Below are 25,818 nucleotides of genomic sequence, written 5' to 3'. Positions count from 1 at the left end.
AGTGTACACCTTGAATACACTTGTTCGGTAATAAACAAGTGCACCAAATCGATTTACATGAAATCGTTGCTTCTAAATGAGCCCCCATAACACGCTCCTCTTATTGTAACCGCGTATTAACCTGTTACAGGCGCCATTATCGTTTTTTAACGGCTCGAAATTGCCAATGAAACACGGCGAGGAACATCAAATGAATTCATTCGAGCGAACTGGTTCGTAATAGCATGGGAGTGCATCACTCCGCCATTAATTGCCGGAATATTATTCTAAATAAACGATTCGTTAGAGATTAGCCAGCAATTTTATCGCGGCTCACCGAACTTGTCGGCGTAAAACTCTTAAAGCGAGGTCCGTGAGTGAAACGCCGCCATTTGCATACGCGTTTCGCGTTAATTAATATTGTCGTCTTTTACGTGGAGCTAATTGAACACGCCTCACGGCGCAGGATCGCTATCAGGTTCAACAATGATTAATAAGACGATGCAGACCTTATCGAACCGTATGTTGCGACGATAAACATCGAACCTCCGTTATCGAGGTACGTATGGTGACCAGTAGCGGTCGATTTGGTATCGATTCGTTTTAAATTACCGACAGACTTGCCGCGTCTTCGAGATACAGGACTCCAATTAAATCCCCGTCCACCTTTAAATACCGGCCGGGAAACCAGGTAGGCTTAATTAATCGTTATTAATTATGCGAACGATGCGATCGACATCGTTTCAGTTGCTCCTGAAGAATTTCATTTTTTTTAAATATGCGTATTTATTCGTTTTGATATGATTATTTAATTCTATATACTTTCTGCATAAATTCGCACATTATGTTTGCATACATGTGCTATTTATTTTGATCTCGATTATCTTGTTGATGGCAGAAGGTGTTATATTGAATAATTACACAGGATATAATATAATATGTTGTAACTATGATGTATGTATAATCTATATGTACGTATAAACGAATATAATAATGTGTACAATTTTGTACTCACAGAATAATCTCTCAACCAGGGTGTAGACTATGTTAGCCAAGTCCATATTTTTTGTTAGCACCTAGAATCACAAAGATATACAATTAAAAATACAAATGTACAATTGAAAATGTAGGTATAAAATTAGAAATGCAAATATACAGTTAAAAGTATAGCTATACAATAAAAAATACTCACATGTACAGTTAAAATGCAAGAACATAATATTGAAACACAATTTTACAATTAAAAGTGCAAGTATACGATCCGTTAAAGATGTCTTGAAATCTGTGTTGAATTTCATAAAAATTAGTAGCATTGTTGCTAATTAGTTGTAACATTGTCATAACATTATTGTCAACCAGTTACAACATTGTTGCAACACGTTATCAATTACTCACAACATTGTTATAAAATTCTTATAACCAGCCTTTGCTCAGTTGTCACAAGTAATTGTTCCGAGTTTTACACAGAATTTATCAAGCGACTATAAATAAGCGATCAAAAATGATCTGTTCTAAATGTCAGGTTTCTCGTGGTCTTTTCTGAAAATGGTGTAGGCAAGCCCAGGAGAGCATTGCAGCAAGACGATAATGTAGACGTGGGAGAACAGGCGGTGAAGAATGCGTAATTGTTTTGAAAGAGACCGAGCTTCGTCTTTCGTGTGGGACGTGTGAAAGGCGGCTTGGCCTGTTGGCACCAGGCACACGCATCGAGGACAATTCTTATTTCTTTTGTCGGTTATCTCCTCTCAAAATTCTGCATGTTCTTTATTATTATTAATTGTCGAAGTGAAATATTGAAATCCTATTTCGAGTCTGTTCTACTAAGGTAGAAAACTTGTATTATCGGTAAAGTAATACAACCTTGTTAACTATAAACAAAATTTGCATATGAACTGAAGCAAGATTTATCGAATTCTTCATAATTACTCTTGAGATAATTCTAAAATCTCCCTTTCAAGGTTGAAAATTTTAATTGAAAGCGAAATTACAACTTTCAAACTTCATGCTCTAGTTATTATGTATTATTAATCTACACTTCTACAATGTCTACTCTTGTCTCGTTATTACGCAACACATAAATTGCAACTTCATATAACAGTAACAGTAGATTTATGGACACATTTCCAGCTAATTGAAACTAATGTTCCTCTTACCCTCTCAGAAATCCTAGAACCGTCTACAAAAATAAACCTGCATATGTTCACAACAAATGACTACCTTTAAACAATTACCCCTTTAGAATTACTTTAGAACTACCTTTAGAATTACCCAGAAATATTTGAATTCTTCAAAAAAAAATTTTCACAAAGAAAGCTTTCCATAACAAGTTCGATTAAAACACATGTGGCGATCTTCAGTAAAAGGTCATTCAAAATGAGAAATAAAAAGATTTTCATACAGGATAATATGTTTGAATGTATGAGGCGACGTCATATTACAAAGCCAAGAAGATTTCCCCATACGCAAAACCGGGTATCGAAAAAATTTCGCGACGGAGGGTAAAAGCACGACGAGGCAATTCGAAATTTCGAAACAAGATGTATCCGATCGCGAGAGGCAGTCGAGTAGAGGCACCAACAATAGGGATTATTAGCATTGGCTGAGCCGACTTCAGGTTGATATTGGTCTCTCGAGCCCCGACATATTGTAATCACGCGGATATATTGTGCCCGTGCAATGCACGTTCTCCTAGTCCTCTCCACCCACCCTATCCTTCGCATCCTATCCACCTACTCCATCTCCTCCTCCACCCTCTCTAGCTGTCTCTTCCTCCCGTCTAGTTCTCCCTTGTCCCTCCGGCAACCGATCAATGCCCTCCTCTCCTATCGATAACTCGATAATATTACACGCGAAAACCGCTTCCGATGTGCTCGCCCAGTCAGCGAGCCACTTGTGCGAGCAAATAACCAGTTATCGGAAAACCGATTTTATTTTCGAGGGACGCTACCTCCGATATTTTTTTTCGTCCCTCTACTTCGATGCTACCCCTCTACCTGCAATCTCGTGACGCGTCCAATCTGTTCCCTACTAGAGTAATATGCCTGGACAGCGAGACCGGTAATCATTTCTGTAATTGTAAGCATGTGAAGTGGGGTGCTTTTGAAAGAGAAACTTATTGTATTATTACTTTAATGTGCTTTTTTCCAAACTTGATTTACATAAATTTCTTTTCCTTGGGTGCAGCAATATTTTATTTAGCGGTCTAGGTTCTTTTAAAGGTTGAGGTTAATTGTGGCACATTTAGTAAATATATGTGGTGAGTTAATATTAATCACATATGGTGCATATGGTCACATATTATGTGGTGGGTAGATATGAAGGTTAATCTAGGGGAACATGGTAAATTATGTGCTGTGTATACATGGAGGTTAAAATTAGCACGTGTACCAAATTATGTGCTGAGTAAATATGAAGGTTAAAACCAGCACGTGTAGCAAATTATGTGCTGAGTAAATATTAAGGTTAATCACACATGGTGCATATGGTCACATATGTGCTGAGTAGATATCAAGGTTAATCTTAAACCATACAGGAAATTATGTGCTGAGTATATATGAAGGTTAAACCTAGCATATGTAGCAAATTATGTGCCGAGTACATATTAAGGTTAATCACACATGGTGCATATGGTGACATATGTGCTGAATAGATATCAAAGTTAATCTTAAACCATACAGTAAATTATGTACTGAGTATATATGAAGGTTAAAACTAGCACGTGTAGCAAATTATGTGCTGAGTAAATATTAAGGTTAACCACACATGGTGCATATGGTCACATATGTGCCGAGTAAATATTAAGGTTAATGACATATGGTGCATGTGACCACATATTATGTACTGAGTAAATATTAGGGTTAACTTTGCACATACAATAAACATATACACTGAGTAAATATTAAGATTAACTTTAACACAAAATGTAAATAAAATTTACCAATTGTAGATAACATCCACTGAAACATAAATAGAACCCAAAACTGTATTAATATTCTGAATAGATGAAATTTAATAAATTCAAGTCATAACAGAATTTTGCATAATTACTCCAAGATTAACACCGAGACAGAAAAAAATGGAGCGAAAGATCGAAGGACAAGGCACGTGTTACGCGTGAATCCTTGAATTTATTTCTATCGTTGACGATACATTTTTGTATAGTTTTTATTCGTCTCGTCCTTGCGGCTTCCGGAAAACTTACTAGAAAAGAGAGATTCCTTACATCGCCATAGTGATGTAATGGGAAGTAGAGGTATTATATTTATGTAAATCACGTCGCGTATCATGGATGCCATTTTTATGCATGGCATATGTGCATAACGTGTGCCATCGTCGCAACACACCGCAAATTTATGCTGTCTTTACGCGAACTCCTACAGGAACCTATTTGTTATTTTCTGCATTTCTCGTGCAATTTGTGCGGAAATCGTATAAGAGAGTCAGTGATGGAAATGAAACGCGTGTATGTTTTTTAAGCAAAAACAAATAAATTGCTATTCAATTGTAATCTGCAAGATTCCTAACTTAAGGTTGTTGAAAATTAAAGTTGTTGAGGAACAATATGTTGAACTCTGTTTTGAAAGGAATAAGTATTTGAAGAATTTTATTATGTTTAGTAAATTGAACTTGTTAAAAGAAATATTAAATTCAGTTTTGAAATATATAAATATTTATTGAAGAGTTTTACTAAAGTTAGTAAATTGAACTTGTTAAAAAGAATATTAAATTCGATTTTGGAATAAAAAAATATTTGTTAAATATTTTTACTGAAGTTACTAAATTTAACTCAAAGGATATGCTAAACTTTGCTTTGAAATAAATCAATTTTTATTGCAGAGTTTTACTGAGATTCAATAAAATTAATGAACAAAAGTTTGAACTTTATTTTAAAGTAAATAAATGTTTATTGAATATTTAAATACATCCTGCTTATTTTTAGTAATATATAAATTATGATCATTTCCAAAGCATTCTCTTATTTCACAGATCCTGAAAGAAGCAACAGCTATAAGAAACGAACAGCTCAACGAGTTGGAGAGCCTTTTTAACTATTTGGACGAACATCGAAGCTTTCAGGGTTATGAAGGCGAGAAGACAACACGGTGAGTTTGCATTATTTCTATAAATTTTACAGTTTAGAAAAGTGTTTTATATTGACAGCTCATCATTTATTAATTATAATGTTAATTAAAATTAATTGGACGTGACGTTCAAAACTTTTGTGGTTAATATTGTTGCAATACTCGATCGATAACCAATATTCATCAGTACTCAATCGTTAACTAATATTTCCCCAATATTCGGTCGATAACCAATATTCACCAATATTCTCCAATAATCGATCGTCAACCAATATTTAGTCGATAACCAATATTTACTAATATTCAATCGTTAACTAATATTTCCCCAATATTTGATCGTTTACCAATATTCGATCGATAACCAATATTCATCAATATTTGATCGTTAACAAATATTTTCCCAATATTTGATCGATGACCAATATTCATCAATATTCGATCGTTGACTAATATTTCCCCAATATTCGATCGATAACCAATATTCACCAATATTCTCCAATAATCGATCGTTAACCAATATTCAGTCGATAACCAATATTTACAATATTCAATCATTAACTAATATTTCCCCAATATTCGATCGTTTACCAACACATTCGGTCGATAACTAATATTCATCAATATTCAATCGTTAACAAATATTTTCCCAATATTTTATCGATAACCAATATTCTCCAATAATCGATCGTCAACCAATATTCAGTCGATAACCAATATTTACCAATATTCAATCGTTAACTAATATTTCCCCAATATTCGATCGTTTACCAACACATTCGGTCGATAACTAATATTCATCAATATTCAATCGTTAACAAATATTTTCCCAATATTTTATCGATAACCAATATTCTCCAATAATCGATCGTCAACCAATATTCAGTCGATAACCAATATTTACCAATATTCAATCGTTAACTAATATTTCCCCAATATTCGATCGTTTACCAATATTCGGTCGATAACCAATATTCATCAACATTCGATCGTTAACTAATATTTCCCCAAAATTCGATCGATAACCAATATTCACCTATATTCTCCAATAATTGATCCTCAATCAATATTCGGTCCACAACAAATAATTATCATTATTCAATCGTAAACTAATATTTCCCCAATAATCGATCCTTAACCAATATTCATCGAATTACAAAAATACAGTCATACTCGCGTATTTTTCCTTTTTCCCAACGTCAAGATCAGTCGTTGACAAAAAGGGAAGAGAATCAATCGCGCAGATTGAAGATTGATTAGGCGGTTGCATCGACGCCCGAGATTTAGCGTGAGATGCAATTTCTTTGCCGTCTATCCTTTGTGCCAGGATCTTTGGCTTCCTGATCTTTCTCCTTTTTTCAACTCTTTTTCCACTCTCTGCTTTCTCTCTCGATACCGGATCTTATACCGGCACACAGAGAACAAGCAAACAGACCGCTTTAGTGACGATTCAGAAAATAGTTGTCGTGGCACGAATGCTCCACGGAATCGATGCGCGAACAAAAGCAGGAAAAAAGCCATCGAGATTCTTTCATTTTCGAAACGATGGCAGTCCCTGTCTGTCGATAACGCAATACGTTATTGTGCAGCCTTCATGTCCTCGTCTCTACACGATCCTGCTGCGTTTATAATTTTATTATACCTTTCTTGTTTCAACATTAACGCAATAAACGTTGACTTTATTTATAAACTTGTTCCTGCGTTATTAAGAACTCTGCTCTGTAAAATGGACGTTCACTTGCGTTCATGTGAATTGGACGGAAACGTCGTTTGAATATAACCTTGTTTTGCACTCGTTCGGTTAACATTTAGATGTCTAAACATTTTTAATGATTTTATAAAAATTTTATGTTTTATCACTTGATGTGAATATTCTAATTTTATGTCTAACACGTTTTTATATTATTTTAACATATAAAGAAGTTTAGTAATTCTAATAAACGTTTTATAGTTTTATATTCAATATTTCATATTTTATTAACGTTTGGAGTTTTCTTAACATCTTTTACAGTTGAAAATTTTGTAGGACAGTTTATTACCATTTCAATATTCTAGGTTTTGTAAATATTTTAGCTTCACGTTTACCCCATTTTATATATAATTTTGCATGAAATTCTATTATTATTCTAAACTTGATTAACATTCTGGATTTTGTTAATATTTTAACTTCACGTTTAACCCCTTTTTTTAAATAATTTTGTATGAAATTCTATTATTATTCCAAACTTGATTAACATTCTGGATTTTGTTAATATTTTAACTTCGCGTTTAACCCCTTTTTTTAAATAATTTTGTATGAAATTCTATTATTATTCCAAACTTGATTAACATTCTGGATTTTGTTAATATTTTAACTTCACGTTTAACCCCTTTTTTTAAATAATTTTATATGAAATTCTATCGATATTTCAAATTTTATTAACACTGGAAATATTGTTAGCATTACAACTTCATGTGTAACATTATTTTATATGTAATTTTGTAGGAAATTCTATTAATACTTCAAAGTCTGTTTCGCTACGAGAACAGCATTTTGTTTCTTTAAGATTTATAAATAGATATTCATTTCGCGTATTAATGCAACTGAATCATAGTATCACGCTACTCATCTCCAATATTACCGACCCGCGAGAAGTCCATGTCGAACAGGTGTATGTGAAAATAACTCAATACTAGTTTAATGACAAAAAACGAGCGAGATAATTTGAACCGTATAAATATCCATGATAAATGTGCTCCTGATTCATACGCAGTTCACTATGATTATAACCCGGGATCGTCTGGAAGCCGATCATTATCAGCGGCTAGTAGTTACCGTCTTCCGCTATCTATTTATTGCAATCTATTTATATTACAGCATTTACGCGGCATTTACAGGATCTTAAGGTGCAGCAGCGAACACCAGACCGACATTATCGTTCATAGAGCTCTTTGCCTGTTCCTCTGAAACATGGGCATAAATCCCTTTATGGTCGTCGTGTCACGAATTCACGGCTTGTCGCCGATTTTATTGCCTGGCGGATTGCTCGGTGTTGTCGTGGCTTTTACGAAGGACGAATATCGAAACTTCCGGCAGTTGGTGACGTGCGAAAACGCGTTAGAAATGATCAGATGTCGAAACGTCTGTGCGAATGATCGGATTTTCACTTCCAAGATGGTTGCTCGAGTTTGTTGTGAGAATATGGGATTTTAGGCAAAATAATGTTCATATATAGTGCTGTATCGGGCTAGATATAACAGTAGAGTCGCAAGGAAGAAACTACTCATAAGTAAACTAACAAAAGAGATTAGAATTTGCAAAAGAATACATAAATGCTAGCGACGAATTCTGGAAAAACGTAGGATTTTCCGACGAGTCAATTTTATTATTTTTGAGTCGGTAGTAAAACAGTATGGCGGAAAACTAATACTGAATTGGATTTCATAAATATGCAACCGACGTCGAAACACGGAGGTGGAAGTGTGATGGTGTAGGGATGTATCGCTGCTTCTGGAGGCGGCAATTTAGTAATAATAGATAAAATAATGGATAAACATTTATATTTAAATATTTTAAAAGAAAATTTACAAAATAGTGCAGATGAATTAAAATGAATTAGATTTATGAATTAGATGAATTTTATTTTCAGCAAGACTGTGATGCGAAACATACAGCCTGCATAGTGCGTCAGTGGTTAATACCAATACTCCCCACAGGTTAGCAACTCCTCCACAATTGCTTCACTTAAATCCTATCGAACATGTATGGAAACTAGAAAAAAATGTGCAAAATGATATAACGTCGAAAGAACACTTGAAAGAAATATTAAAAAGAGAATGGTGTAATATAAAACCTGACTTCGTTAAAAGTTTGGTGTTGTCAATGCCCGATATATTACGTGAAGTGATTCGCCGGAAGGGTTATCATACAAAATATTAATTTATAAAATTCCTGCTAAAATAATTGTAGCAATAATTAAGTGTACGAATACTTTTGTCCCGGCGATTTCTTACGGTCTCGTGAATTTCAAGTCGTTTCAAGTTACTACATGATGTTGTCTTCGGTTTTGGGTCATTTTGCTGTAAGTGTAATGTTTAATATACAGCTAGTGCTTTTATTTCTATATATAATTACTGAAAGTTTCTGCATTTAAAAAATACCTAAGAGAAATGTAGATTTTGATCTAAAAAATAAGATTTACTCCTCTAATTTGAATTTACTATTCAAGTGAAATTATCAACTCGCAAGAATGCGAGTTTCCATAAACAACCTACAATAAATTCTAATCGTAAAAGAAAAAAATACCACTTATCGTTTCGCCGCGACATCGATAAACTTTCTTTCGTGTGGCTGGCAGATTTACAAGCTTTCGTGATTTCAGCTACTATCTGTTAGCGTTGATAATTGTCGCGAATTAGTTGAGTAAATCAGTTCGTTGGCTTTCTAGTTTCCTCTCTGTTTCTCCCGTCTCTAAACTGTTACTCTGTTTTCCGTTATCTCTGTTCGTTGCGTTACTATTCCGCCACCTTTCCAGAGAATTGCGTGATCGTTTGGCGTAAATAACAATTAAATGAAACCCATGGTGCATTAAGTCGAACTCTCACCGCCCCTTCGCTATTCCATGGATTATTGTGGCGAACATAAATCCCAATTACCCGCCCACGGCGCGTATAATGATCGATAATTAGCATTAACCGACAGTACCTGCGTTTTGTATCATTCCATTTCCGCGTTGGCCTTTGAATTTTCTTTCCTTTTCTTTTTATCGCCACTTCCTGTCCAAAAGTATAAATCATATAAATTATAATATGTTATGCAACATTCAAGAAGGTTGTTTTGAAAAATTAAAATATTTATATTGACTAATATTTATCGTATGTTGAGTTGTGAACTTGTGAATTTTAAGGTTATGTCAACTTTTAAGTACGACGTCGAATATTTACTCTATTTCAAAGTTGAGCACCTTCAAAGTTTATGAATAGAATAAAAATTTGTAATTCCTATATTTCTGAATTTCTTTATTAACTAAACTTTCAAATTACAAGCTTTCATAATTCAACAACTCTCTGAATTTCTAATAGCTCATGCTAATATCCCATGCACACCAGTGGCATACCCCTACTTGTCCCTTTATAGTCTCTTTTTCAAACGAAAAGATCGAAACGTGTATTTACATACAAATAAAGTTCCACAAACCATCTCAGAATCGGCTCCCACAACTAAATATTCATCACAATCATTTATCTTGATTCCAAACGCATCAAATGCACGAGCTAGAAACGTTACACCGAAATGTTAGTTCAAGATCGTAGATAACATTTCTGGGCGTGTTAGGTTCGCGAGCGATTTGTAACAGCACAGATGAATTCCGGATAATCGGAACAATAAATTTCTTTCAAATTAGCCGATCGGTCGCAGGTGTATTACAGGTGCAATACCTGTCGCCAAGGATGACTGTGCACATGGGGCAGGTGATCTCCTCAGAGAAAAGTTACCGCGCGATCTAGAATCGATCTTGATGAGTTCTTCACGGACTAATGCATCGATAACGAACATCAACGCCTCCTTAAATTCGGATACAGTCACCTTTCGGATCTGCCATTCAGTGGCAGACATTACACGCTTCTTGTGCGCTTCTGGGGAAAAGTTGGCGTATAAGGGAATTTTGGTGAAACCTTTAGTGACCATCTACGGGGTGTTCAGGATAATATTTGGTATTATGATAGTACTCATAGCATGCTACATGGTAGTAGTCTTTCAAATTACTGTACTCAAAGGCATTTTCTATTTTATAACTTTGACACAGGTTCTATTTTATAACTATTTCTATTTTATAACTTTGTAAATAGGTTCCATTTTATGAGCAAGAAGACTATTTTTATTGTAATTTTGCAATGTATTATTTTTATGTCATATTGTTCTATTACTTTAATATGGTATATTGTATGTTTAGAATGCATTTTTTAACAATAATACAGGTTTTTATTTTCTTACAAATTATAGAAGATGGCGCTTCAAGAGTCAGACTGTACCACAATAATAAGGTGATTTCTTAATCTACATTTGAAATACATTTCAAGTTTCAGTTTTTTGTCATATCAAATATATTTCAAGTTTCAGTCATTTTTCAGTTATTTTTCATTTCAATTTTTATCCATTTTCATTTAAAATCATCTCTGATTTAATGTCAGACAACATGTCCAATAATAAATGGATCGGAACATGGTCTAATATAACCTGCATTCCTCGATTTGTCACCCATGGTGTTTTTATGGAATCACATTAGAGATATTGATTACACTACACCGTTACGAGATTAAACCACTTAAAATCTGAGATGAGAAAATCACGTGCATCTATATTCATTGCAACATTAGCATCAAGTACCAGGAGTATCAATTGAGGTTAGAAATGCGCTCTTAATGGATTCACATTGATCACAATATGTTGTCCTATCAATTTATAGCCACAACATAAATAGAGTATATTTAACTTGCTTTATTTCTGTCCCTGTTTACATGTTTAATATGATTTGTTGAATTAAAAGCAAAAAGAAATTGTCGATGTATTTTTAATTTATAATAAATTCAGCTTTCAGTAAAATAAGTAATACAAACATACTGTCTAAATATCATCAGTAACTGTAATTGTGGCATTTCGGCACAGAGTAAACCAGAGACACTCTTTGTCGGCACCTTTGATCTATCCAAAATGCTGTCCCTTTAAATTGCTTGTACAAACGAGCGGGAAATTAAAATCAAGCAAATCTACTTTCATGTCAATCTCCAATAATTTGGAATATATTTCCAATAAATTTTCTGTATATTACTAATATTGTCTTTCGAGGTATTTTATCAATTTTACGGCGTTGAAAAGTTGGAAAAGAAAAGAATATACCAAAATGATTGCTCTACAAAATATATTTGAAGAATATGTATTACGGAAATGATTATTACAAATAACTTGTAAGAAAATGAAAAACTATATATCACAAGAAATTACAGATGAATGTGTTACAGAGATATGACAAAATATTTATTACAAATAAATTACTGGTGAATATGCAGGTTTAAACTATTCTTTTCGACCGCCATACTTCTACACTACGCACATGCGCACCCCCGATTCTTTTGATTTGGGCATTTAAATTGTTTGTGTCCTCTGTCTCTCTCTAGGAGGTGGGTTTCCTTGTCTAGTGTCGCCGCTTGTTATATGTAGTTTTTGATAGTGGCGCTGTGGTCTGCGATGACGTTCGAAAGCCACTATAGTGGCGCTGTGTGGTCTACGATGACGTTCGAAAGCCACTATAGTAGCGCTGTGTTGTCTATGATGGCGTTCGAAAACCACTATAGTGGCACTGTGGTCTGCGATGACGTTCAAAAGCCACTATAGTGGCGCTGTGATCTACGATGACACGTGACGATAAGATTTGTTTGTCATTTCAACCCATAGAATATACCAACGAAGTTTGAAACACCCTATACATAGTTGAGATATGATATTTCAAAAAGATGCTGTTACACGTACGGCCACCTGCGATTGAAAGTTATTAAGCTTCTATCTTACTCAAATTATGTGATAATTAAGATCGTGCCACTGATTTGATACCAAATTCTCCGATAAGATCCCCATAGCTAATTTAATGAGTCCGCAGAATAAAATTTGCACGATTAAGTAACATGGCTTAGATACTTAATATTATCAGAAACTTTGATTACTCGAATTTTTCGTATAACGATCATTTCTTACGGGTCAGTTGCACCCCGATCTTCAGATACGACACGTGTAAAATCCATCTGCATCAAGTGTGCTCATATGCCCGTAATTCATTAAATCAGCGGTTATATCGCTCGTTAAAGCGGCGTTATTAAAGCCGCTCGCGATTTCCTTCTGTGCCTGATTAAAATACAAAGAATCGAATGCCGTTTGCCGGTTCGACGTCAATTACAATTATGATAATTCCCGTCTGGATAAAGATCGCCGGCACTCGTTTTACGTATTCCGCGTTCATCGCAACGAAACCGATTTAAATTTTCCCCGGCGAGTGCAACCCTCTCGCACGGAGGAATTCATTTTAACGAAGAACATACGGATGAGAGACTGTTCGTAGCTGGAGGCCCCCAGCATTTTCCACCTGCCGTTTGTACATAAGTCTGGCCCCATAGAACAATTATTATTCTCCGCGGATCGCCTAGCTTATTGAGCAAGAACAGGACTTCCGCCGTGGAATCAGATAGTCGTGTTGCATGTACAGCATGAGCGTCACCGAGATGTGCATACCTGCGATTCACATTCGTTTACAAAAACCTTCCGCATGAGGTGGGATTACGAAGTGGGTAGCTTAGTCTGAAAGTGGACCAATATTTGATCATTAAGTATATAAATTTAACCCTTTGCACTGGAAGGTAATTTGACTGTTTACAAACAGCAACTTTAAAACTTAGTTAAAAAGTTAAATGACTTTTCTTGAGGTTATTACAATTTTCGTTTGGTACAAATATACATGAAATCGTTGAATTTGCACAGACATTTTGAAACATAATAGAGGATCATAAAAAAACTTCGACCTGCATATAAAATTCCACATACAATGTTAAATAATTTTCCAGGAGCACATTTATTTCACAAATATTTTGTATTTACGTCATTTAATCTTGAGAACGAGGAAGCAGATTTGATAATCGTTTCTGAAATCTTGTATACAACATAAGCACCCGCTGTTTCCTCGCAGTTTAGCTAGTGTTAGTCCTAGGCAGCACACGCGAACCTATTAGAAGCTAGAAGAGGATTCCGATGGAAATTGGCAATTATCGCAACCCATAACTAAAGGCCGTGCACTCAATCGAGACATAAGGTCTGCACAGGGATCGAGGGGTTGTAGTGCACAGTCATTACGTGATAATTAGAAATTAAAAATCGAAAGCATCGTCGATGCCTTCCACCGTCTCCACCCCCACTTCCTCCTTCTGTTCTCCAGCTATTTCTATCCTGAAAGTCGTCCATCGTTTACTTCCTCTCCCTTACTTTTGCTCCTTTTTCGCCCCTGCTCCTTCTGTTTCTTCGTACCTGCATAACGATCATTTCGTTGCACTTAAGCGCATCGTCAGCTGGCGAATTGCATTTCTGCAACGATGCCTATACTCGCGGTCTGGGTTAACGAACCTCACCCCTCCTCCCACTATTCTTTCTTTTTTCTTCCTCCCCTTTTTGCGTTACGACGAATACGTCGAAGAAGATATCGCGAAACAGATGACCGTGTTCGTCTGCATGCTTTATTGCCGCTTCACGGTTCACCAGCGTGCTTCGCGAGGAAATTAAATTTTGGTCGATGAGGGTAGATGGCGGATAACCGCTGACTCTATGCTGGTAGATAAGCCATGAATTTACTTTTTGGTATCTAGTACCTGTTCGATAACAGGTTAATTCAATTACAAATACCTGGTAATGATAGGGTAACCCACGGTGATGTTATCACCTGTATAATGATTGACCTTTTCGTGAGAAAGTTGAAAGTAATCGTTTTCTAACGGATATAATTATTTATGGTATTTTATTTCGGATGCAATTATATTTTGTTGTGATCTTGCATAATAATTACATTACAGATAAACACATAGATAAATTAAAAACTTTTGTGGTATCAATTTTTGTGGACTTCAATTTTATGGTATCAATGTTTGGTCTATAAATTTTAATGTAGACAAATTTGTTATATTTTCAGTTAACAAGTATAATAACTTATATAATGTTTACTGTTGTGTTTAGTATAATATTTACTTATGGAGTTGCTTAGTATTATTCTACTCTTAATTGTCAAAAGCATTAATCATTAAAAATCTCTTCTTTCATAAACAAACCTTAAAATATTCTCACATTCTCTCAAAAATGGAGCTCTACGTTATAAAATATAATTTTATATTTTTTACTAGTACAGAATCATTCCTTCCTTTGCACCATCATAACAGAAACTCTCTATACGGTTGTATTCAACTAAATTTTTTGTCGATGATACATATTTTTCAGCGAGTTCGCTGTATTTGGAAAGCGAGGTGTAATGAACAACTAAACATGCCGGAAGACATGAAAGGTAGAATAATTACACCTTGTACCGTCGTTAATCGCGAAACAATCAGAAAAACGTTACAATCTCTCATTACTCGCTTCAGACAATGTATCGCTGTACCATTTCGTATTACCATAAAAACTAAGAGAGTGATTGATAGGTGGCTTAGAAATTTCATAGCGGTCAAGTCGTCTAAATATCTGCAGTGCGATGGTAGACACATTAACTTATGTACATTCACATAGTGCCAGTTGCCTAAGCATGCAATCACGCTGGAGATAAATTTCATATTTAACTTCAATTTTGGTCAAAGGTCGCGAGATCGTGTAATACTCATCTTTCAACGTATTCTAGGTATGCAAAAGGAAGATTGCTGTGAAAAAAACGGTGGTCTAAAAATCGAGAACAAATTCTTGAACATAAGGAAAATTTCTCTATAATTAAAATTGATAAAAGTCTATAATTAATCTTGGAGTATTTACGTTCATTAATAGGAATATTACCACAGAGTAAACCAGAAACACTCTCGGCATCTTTGATCTTTCGAAAATTGTCCCTTTAAATTAATTATACAAACGAGCGGGAAATTTAAATCGAGCAAATCCACTTTCATGTCAATCTCCAATAATTCGGAATATATTTCTAATAAATTTTCTGTATATTACTAATGTTGTCTTTCGAGGTATTTTATCAATTTTACGGCGTTGAACAGTTGAAAAAGAAAAGAATATACCAAAATGATTGCTCTAGAAAATATATTTGAAGAATATGTATTACGGAAATGATTATTACAAATAACTTGTAAGAAAATGAAAAACTGTATATCACAAGAAATTACAGATGAATGTGTTACAGAGATATGACAAAATATTTATTACAAATAAATTACTGGTGAATATGCAGGTTTAAACTATTCTTTTCGACCGCCATACTTCTACACTATGCACATGCGTACCCCCGATTCTTTTGATTTGGGCATTTAAATTGTTTGTGTCCTCTGTCTCTCTCTAGGAGGTGGGTTTCCTTGTCTAGTGTCGCCGCTTGTTATATGTAGTTTTTGATAGTGGCGCTGTGATCTGCGATGAAGTTCGAAAGCCACTATAGTAGCGCTGTGTGGTCTACGATGACGTTCGAAAGCCACTATAGTGACGCATCGTACCTTAAAGGTTAAACGATTTTAACCGCTACTGTTGATTTTTATAACCACGTACATTAAAATTATTATTAACACTAAAACTACCAAAAAGACCCATTTCCAAATTTTTCATCTGAACAAAACCTCTGTGGGTTTCCTTGTCTCGACTCTTACATCTATTCTTTGTTATTACATTCACTAAATTCTTTTCACAAAATTAACACGAATTTACATATTAACCGATAACTGAGTTTATTATTTACCAGAATAAATTCAGACTAATAGAAATAAAGGAGTTGGTATATTTGTACAACACAGTGTATGTGACATTTTGAGACACGAAAGAATAAAAATAAAATTTCTTCATAGCTTCGTAGGTTACGTACCCCCAATTCAAGAGTATTAAAAATGAAATCAGATGGCAGATATGTAAATGGTGTATTATCGTCTCAAGACGTTCTCCAGGTGAGAAAGACATAAAGCTGTCCTTTCACATTGTTTATAACGTGAAGCAGACGTACGTCATTTCCACAACGCGCTCGAGAAAATGTTAGGAGGCACAATCCATTATAGAAGAAAAAAACGATCGTAAAATACGAATAAAGTAAGCAACGATGTAAATAGTCCGACAATTTGTATGCAATTACAAGCGAGTCGCGGACTGCAGGTGCACCTGATGGTGGAATTTTCACACGAGAATGAAAGGGAGCCTATGCTTGAATCTTATCAAGGCAATCGCGATGACTATTATTCCGCCATTTCTCTTCGCATTTACATAAGCTATAAAACAGTACGTCTAACGTTGTTAGCGCCGCAGAAATTGTTGATTGAAAATTATTCTTCTTACTTTTTTTCTAATATTAAAATCCTTTACGAACCTTAGAATTAATACACACAAATGACTTTATAATATTATTAAGAATAGTACTAAAAAAGTCTCATTTACACCGTCAATAAATTAAACAATATATAAACAAATAAATATATATAACATAGTCATCTTTTATTAACAACCGCAAATTATTCAACCTTGATTTGTATCATTTCGTTACGGTAGAAAATCTCTACTCTCCACTCTAATTAAGCTTCTTATCAACCTTCCAATTATCATAAATATAAGAAGAATTAAATCTAGCAGTTCCGTTATCCCTTGTTTGTTATTTCCGTGTAAACAAAACTATAAACGCTATAATTTCCTGTTGAAAATTAATAGTCGGATACTTGCCCTCATCAGGAGCACCGTTAACACGTAACAACAACCGCAACGATCATCGAGCAATAATTAAAAGATACACGCACTCTGCAGAACGGTAGAATAAAATAAGGAAGCACACGTGCATCCGTGAATTCTCAGTGACTAATCGCTCACACCTATAAAAGGTGCTCGAGCCACAGGTATATTTATCCATAGTGTTTCCACGTGGGAAAGAAATCATTCCTCCTTGCTTCAAGTAACGCCCAACAAACTGGTTTCCACGTTCGTCTCGCTCTTTCTCGTCGTTTCGTTCCCCGTCAACTATATTTTCCGCCTCTTTCTCCTTCGATCTTTCCTTTTCTGTTTAGTTACGACCACACAACGCTCACAAGTTTTACGAGTTCCTAATGAGAAGGGGTTGCGCCAAGAGAACGCCGCATCATCTCTCTTCCTCGATGCTCCACGATCTGTCGATCCTTTTACGAATGGAACGAGTCTCTTTTCTTGATGCGACGATTATTTTACGCCATGTTTTCGATTTTATTTTGATGCTATAGGTTAAGTGTTACTGAAGGCAGATTTATTTACTTTTGGTTAATCGCGGAGATTGAGTGAAAACTAAATGGTTATTCTTAATATTGTGAAATTTTGCTAAATTTCTAGTCAATTTTAGTGGTTAAATTTACCCTGCGTTGCATTCTGGGAGTTAAATTAATTTATAGCAAAATTGAATAGAAAATACTGAAGACTGAGTTGGTAACACATAAGAAAAAAATCAATATTTTCTAATAAAATTTTATTCACTTTATTTTTTAGCAGACCACATATATTTTTCAACTCGTATTAAAGATTTATGCAACAGAGGTTTACGTAAGAACCAATTGTTACATAAATTGTATAAGAATTAAACTTAATATAAATGATATAAGGATCAATCTTGATAGCAATTGTTTTAAGTAAAAATTACTATATTGACAAATTTATAATTTTACTCTTTCAGTATTTCACATGAATTCGCCTAATATTTTTTAATATAAAAATTGAATAGAAAATACACAAAAATTTCGTACTAAAAATAATTTCATACTGAGAACCTTGAAGAGGAGTGTAAGAACAAAACCAGTTACAGTCTTAATAATTAAATAAGTACATAGAAATGTCATAGGTAGTTCTTTGTGAACAGCACAGTACATTACACCTACCATTCAACCACACATCAAGCCATTACCAACGTGTACTCTAAGATGACGCAAAAATAACGGTGATATCAAGGTAGCGAAAGAAAGAAAACACTTGTCGACAAATAAGTTTCGCGTCGGCGTTGCATTGAATGCATAAAATATGAAGAATTTTTTTCTCCTCAATCGGAAAAATGTTCGCGCTGTTTAAATTACGCCTTCTCCAAATTGTTGGCGATTCCAGCACGCCTTCGTAGCGCAAACATTTCGAAACAGCCTCTAAACGCGCAAATTTGCTGGTTGTGTTTCAGCGGTTTTTCGAAAAATCCGTCGAATACATTACACGACGCTCTTTCAGCCGCTCTTCCACAAGAACACGCTGTTTGCTCGCGTATTTCTAAACAACTTGGTTTGCACGTCGTCCATTTCGCTGGCCGTTTGTACGTTTGTACACGCCTACGTGTACGAACATCTCCATTCGTTGCGTGCTTCCTCGCCATTCAGTTTGTGAGCCTCTACTTCTGCCGCGAACGTATTCATAATATAAGCCTTCGAGAAACTCCGACGCGCCTCTTTCTTTCGACTCTTTCAGAAGGAAAAAACGCGAGCTGTTGTTTCGCTCACATGCGATACGGGTATTTATATGACTCCAGTTTTTTATTGCGAAAATTTCGCTCATGGATTTATGTAGATGAGACGCGTGATACTTTTTTAGGGAAAGAAATGAAGATTTGAGAGAAGCGGTGATAGTTCGGTAGTGGTACATCGGTTAGCTTCGGATGCATTCGGATCATCTCGGCTGAATACAGTATCTTCGTAATAAATCGCTACATTTTTGGAGTTCCATATTTTCAAATTTTTCACATTCTGTATATTTTGGAATGTGCACGTAAAATTTTTGTATTTTCTGAAGGTTTCGTTCGTGTATTTATGTAGGTGGAACCTGTGATACTTTTTTAGGAAAAGAAATTAAGATTGAAGGGAAGTGATAGCTCGACAGTGGTACATCGGTTAGCTCCGAATGCATTCGGATCATCTCGGCTGAATACAGTATCTTCGTAATAAATCGCTACGCTTTTAAAGTTCCATATTTTTAAATTTTTCACACACTTTTACACTATATTTGTATATATATATACACATAAATAAATGTATATAATATAATATATAAATATATAAATATATATATTGAAATGTGTATGTACTTTTGTATTTTCAAAATTTTCGTAATGTTTTATTACAAACAGTATAAATAAAACAGCCTGTATATGCAACAAGTTATGTTACTCTATGTATCAACCTAAGCTTGAAACGAAGATTCTAATCGAGAATCAAGAAACAGTATCGACAAGTTCTAATAAATAGTATTCATGTTTAATCGGAAGATCGAGAATGGTTAAACAATCGACGCTAATTTACGATGAACTTACTTAACTACGGGTTGTAGCACGTAAACGAACAATGCAATTTCACCAACTGAAGTAATTACCGGTTAACCCCTTATCTGAACTCGTGCCGTGTAATCACGCGATTAAAATTGGACGAAAACAACGATAAGTTAATGCAAAACACAACGAAAGCATTTCGATAACACGAATCAACCGTAAATCTGTTTATATTTCTTGAGGGAATCGTGTGTACACGTGTTCATCATCCCGTAACGATCGACAATCGATTCGATCGATACCGTGTGAAGCGAATGTTTTTATTATTCGGTGAAATATAAGGGTGCGTTTAGAGGTAACTGAGAGTACTTGTTTTTACCACACCTCGGTAAAACGCGGTTATAAAGGAGAATGATGAATTATGGCAAATTGGTAAAGGATTAAATTTCCGGATTGCTAGATTGCTAGATTTTTAGATTTTTAGATTTTTAGATTTTTAGATGTTTAGATTTTTAGATTTTTAGATTTTTAGATGTTTAGATTTTTAGATTTTTAGATTTTTAGATTTTTAGATTTTTAGATTTTTAGATTTTTAGATGTTTAGATTTTTAGATTTTTAGACTTTTAGATTTTTAAATTTCTACATTTCTAGATTGCTAGATTGCTAAATTTCTAGATTTTTGGACTTCTAGAACTACAATTTTCCAAATTTCCCTAATCTCCTTAATTTTCCTCTATTTCTTAAATTTTCCCAAGTTTCCCAAATTTTCCCCATTTCTCAAAATATTCAATTTCCATCAAATTTCAAATTCAGAACTTGAAATATAATTCAAAATATTTTTCACCAAAAAATTAATCCAAAAAAAAATGTATCAACTCCGTTTTCCTCGCTATAACAAAATCCAAGCAAAACAATTCGAATACACGATTCTCCACAGCGAGAATACTTAACATTTGAATCCTCCACAGATTATTATAAACGACCAGAATTTTCGCTTCACCAACTGAAAAAAAGAAAAATTATTATGTTGTCAAGAAAATGACCTTTTAACGTTCGAATACATTAACGCGAATGATTCACGTATCAAGTTCTGATTTTTCCTGCATAAGATAAAGTTCAGTGTAATTACTTCGTAGAAATAAATTACGCCTGTAGGAAAACATTTACAACGAAGCAGGAATGACGGTCGTGATGGCGCGTGGTGGACAGAAATGGTCATCGAATTAGTATCTGTCGCAATTATCTTAAACAGCCGCGTAATTAAAGAGAGATATTTAATTCCATATAATTCTCCCCTTTAATTGTGCACCTTAGATGGCCGATCTTAATCGTCGTTGCTTATTGGACGAAAGCCGCGCACGATTCGAGAGTTTCTCGATATCGAACATTGTATCGTAAAATCGAACTTCCGTGCAGCTGTCTTTTTCCGATAATGAGTTGTTTGGTGACCTGACACTTTGGTAACTGTTGCGTGATACTGAATTATAAAATAAAATTCGAAAATTTTCTCAATGACTGTTAATTATACATACATGATATACATATGCATACATACATACATATACATATACATACATACATACACACATATACATATACATACATATGCATACATACATACATATACATACATACATAGATACATACATACACACATATACATATACATACATATGCACACATACATATACATACACATACATACACATACATATACATACACATACATACACATACATATACATACATATGTATATACTGAAATAAATATGTACACATATACATACATATGTATATGTATATGTGTACATATTTATTTCAGTATATACTTTGTATCATGATGTACTGTATGAAAATTTAATCTGCATCTATTTATATACAATTATACAATGCAAAAAATTATTTTTCAATTTTTCATATTTAGTTACACAGTATGCATATTTATTTTACAATTGTTTCTATTAACTTGCACAGTGTGAAAGTTTATTTTGCAACTGTTTGTATCAAATTGTATAACAGGAAAATTTATTTTTAATTTTCTATAACAACTTGCACAGTGTGAAAGTTTATTTTGCAACTGTTTGTATCAAATTGTATAGTAGGAAAATTTATTTTTAATTTTCTATAACAACTTGCACAGTGTGAAAGTTTATTTTGCAACTGTTTGTATCAAATTGTATAATAGGAAAATGTATTTTTAATTTTCTATATTAACTTGCACAGTGTGAAAGTTTATTTTGCAACTGTTTGTATCAAATTGTATAATAGGAAAATTTATTTTTAATTTTCTATATCAACTTGCACAGTGTGAAAGTTTATTTTGTAATTATTTGTATTAAGTTGTAAAATAAGAAAAATTTTGTAATTCTTTGTATGAAGCATAACATTGTCAAACACGTAATTGTCAAGTTGTTATAGTGCTATGATTTTCTTGGTATTTTCGCCATCTTGACAGATCTTCAAACTGGATTTTCACAAAAACTATGCAGAAATAAATTTCTGTTCTACATATCTTTTTTCCGTAAAGAATTATTTGTACACATTATTCGAGTAGTATATTCGATCTGAAGAGATAGGCTTCAGTTAATCAGTGCTGCTTGTCTCTGTGTCAGTGAATGATATATAACCTGATCTTTAATCCAACGTAAAGAGGAATGTTGTGCATTTATCCGGAGATATTTTTGTAACCGTTAAACAACTATTTATGAGCTGCATTCCATATGTTACGACTAGTCATACGTGTATATCATATTTCCTATATTTACACTTTCCTTCAAGATATTTCAAGTGTTCTTGCGATGGAAGAATGCCCTTGCATAATGAAGCGTATCTTGGAAATCGTCGAACGTTTACAACTCTCGAATGAAGTAGCGAACAGCTATTAATTTCTAAATGTTAGGTGTGGCGGAGTTGTTGTTAAATATACACAACAAGAGAAGACCATACTCCGTAAATATTAATGAGTAATCACGAAAAATTGTGAAATATAGAAACAGTGAAATAAACGGCTACAAAAACGATATTCGTATATTTATGGACACTGTTGTATTATTTCGTTACGAAGACTATTGCCTTTTAGTGACGTATCAGACATCGAGATGAATATGACACGTGTAGAGATAATTTACGGGCAATAATATATTAGGATGTATCAATTCTTTGACAACTTCATTTGATTTTATTACATTCGCTTTCGTGCCGAGTCATTTGTTAAGCAGAATAACTGTCATTAAGAAGAGATATGGGGCATATTAATGCGAAAGAGCACATTTTAATTCATAACTCTCGTAGATGGTGTTATACATCATTTATGTGGTGCATGTGTTCTTAAATATTATAAATTGCTGCTTACGTTGTGGTAATTTTTTTACTTTATTTTATAATTATGCACCTTTTCATTTTATTATGAAGGAATATTTTCTTGATTCTATAGCTTTAACATTTTTGCGCAAATTTAATACAAACAAAATATTCCTTTATAATAAAATAAAAGAATGCATAGTTATAAAATAAAGTAAAAAGATTTATCATAACCTAAATTTTTATTAAACAACATTTATAATAATAATTTCTTGATTCGATAGCTTTAACATTTTTGCGCAAATTTAATACAAACAAAATATTCTTTTATAGTAAAATAAAAGAGTGCTAGTTATAAAATAAAGTAAAAAGATTTATCATAACCTAAATTTTTATTAAACAACATTTATGCAATATTTTCTTGATTCTATAGCTTTAAAATTTTTGCACAAATTTAATACAAATAAAATATTCTTTTATAGTAAAATAAAAGAGTGCACAGTTATAAAATAAAGTAAAAAGATTTATCATAACCTAAATTTTTATTAAACAACATTTATGCAATATTTTCTTTATTCTACAGCTTTAACATTTTTACGCAAATTTAATACAAACAAAATATTCTTTTATAGTAAAATAAAAGAGTGCATAGTTATAAAATAAAGTAAAAAGATTTATCATAACCTAAATTTTTATTAAACAACATTTATGCAATATTTTCTTGATTCTACAGCTTTAACATTTTTGCGCAAATTTAATGCAATCAAATGTTGTTTAATAAATGCTGAATTTTTAAATACAGTTCTTATTTGACAGCAGTTAAGCAAGTTACTACATTCATTTGTTTAAATGCATGTTTAAAAGATTAGGGTAAGTATGCGACTCAAGAGATTGACTCAAGAGATGAAATATATAAATTCAAAAACATTCGACTTAAAAAATATTAAGCTTTGAATACCAAATATTCTTGATGATCCAAACTACGACAAGATTAAAAAATACAAAAAGAAATACCACATCGCTTACTGTAAATACATCAGCAAGCTACCCAAAAATACAAGAAGTGTTTTCTTCTCGCTATCAAAAAGTGTTCACATTGCAAAGTCCAAGAAGCAAGCAGAAAGATGGTACCCAAAGCGTAGCACCGAGATTATAAGCGGACGAAAATGCAGAAAGAGGAAGGTGTGCTTGCTAGTTTGTCGAGTAGAGTTATGCGAGCGCACCGACGTAAATATACGCGTTTGGCACGGCTCTGAGGAGCGAAGAAGCTACAGGAAGAAGAAAAGTAGATAAAGGAAGCCCTTTCGCGTAGATACAAGCTTCAGCTTCGAGACACAAAAGCGCTAGGCGAGGAAGAAGGTGGTTAGGAGCTAGTCGTAAACAACTGTCGAACACAATCTCCTAATGCACGCCTCTTCTTTGGCACACAGGACACTCCTCAACCCCCATCCACCCCGACAACCCCCGTACAGATCGTGCAACCCCGTCCCGTAATAGGAAGTTATATCCATAGGATTCACGAGACCGGTTACGAATCTATCGTTCTTTTTCTCCTCGTGGTTTTTTGCCAACCTACACGTACGGAACAGCACCGTAAACATAGAATTCACCCTACCGCGGAATTTATTGCGATGCTACAGAAATCGTTTCGCTAATACATTGGATTTCATTTTCTTCGATGGAAGAGGAAAGATGTTTTTGGTCGATGTCGTTTTAGTAGTTTTACATACCAGGCGCCTCGATGTGTATTTGAAAATTTTTGGTAAGTACTGTAATGTATGTATAGCGAGGAATGCAGAGATTACATGGCACTTTGGCGTCTTCCGGAGGGGACATTTTAAATGGCAAAATAAACTTTTGGAGTGCAACGGGTATCAAGTGCATAAGGGATATTAGTAAAGCAAATTTTAAAAATTTGCGGAGAGAAATCGTGAGCGGCGTTAGATATAACATCTTGTATATTTCCCAAACTTCTCAATTTTCCAAATACACAAATTTTCAAATTTTCAAATTTCCAAATATCCAAATATCCAAATATCCAAATTTCCGAATTTCCAAATTTCTGAATATCCAAATTTCCGAATATCCAAATATCCAAATATCCAAATTCCCAAATATCCAAATTTCCAAATACCCAAATTTCCAAGTATCCAAATTTCCAAATATCCAAATTTCCAAATATCTAAATTTCCAAATATCCAAATTTCTAAGTATCCAAATTTCCAAATATCCAAATTTTCGAGTATCCAAATTTCCAAGTACCCAAATTTCCAAATAACCAAATTTCCAAGTATCCAAATTTCCAAATATCCAAATTTCCAAATATCCAAATTCCCAAATATCCAAATTCCCAAATATCCAAATTCCCAAATATCCAAATTCCCAAATATCCAAATTCCCAAATATCCAAATTCCCAAATATCCAAATTCCCAAATATCCAAATTCCCAAATATCCAAATTCCCAAATATCCAAATTCCCAAATATCCAAATTCCCAAATATCCAAATTCCCAAATATCCAAAT

General features: G+C 33.9%; 1 protein-coding gene across 2 annotated transcripts in view; it reads left to right on the top strand.

The window, feature by feature from the left end:
- LOC100879000 (UPF0489 protein C5orf22 homolog) overlaps positions 1-25,818 on the top strand; it is a 469,523-nt gene that overhangs the window by 287,501 nt on the left and 156,204 nt on the right. For both annotated transcript variants that reach the window (XM_076529511.1, XM_012282437.2), the window contains exon 3: positions 4,966-5,081. In XM_076529511.1, the coding sequence (XP_076385626.1) occupies positions 4,966-5,081 (116 nt within the window). The remainder of the gene's footprint in view (positions 1-4,965; positions 5,082-25,818) is intronic.

This window comes from Megachile rotundata, chromosome 3, assembly GCF_050947335.1.
Source record: "Megachile rotundata isolate GNS110a chromosome 3, iyMegRotu1, whole genome shotgun sequence".
NCBI classification, from domain to species: domain Eukaryota; kingdom Metazoa; phylum Arthropoda; class Insecta; order Hymenoptera; family Megachilidae; genus Megachile; species Megachile rotundata.
Note: the sequence above shows the minus strand (reverse complement) of the source record. Positions and strands in the feature narration are given on the sequence as shown.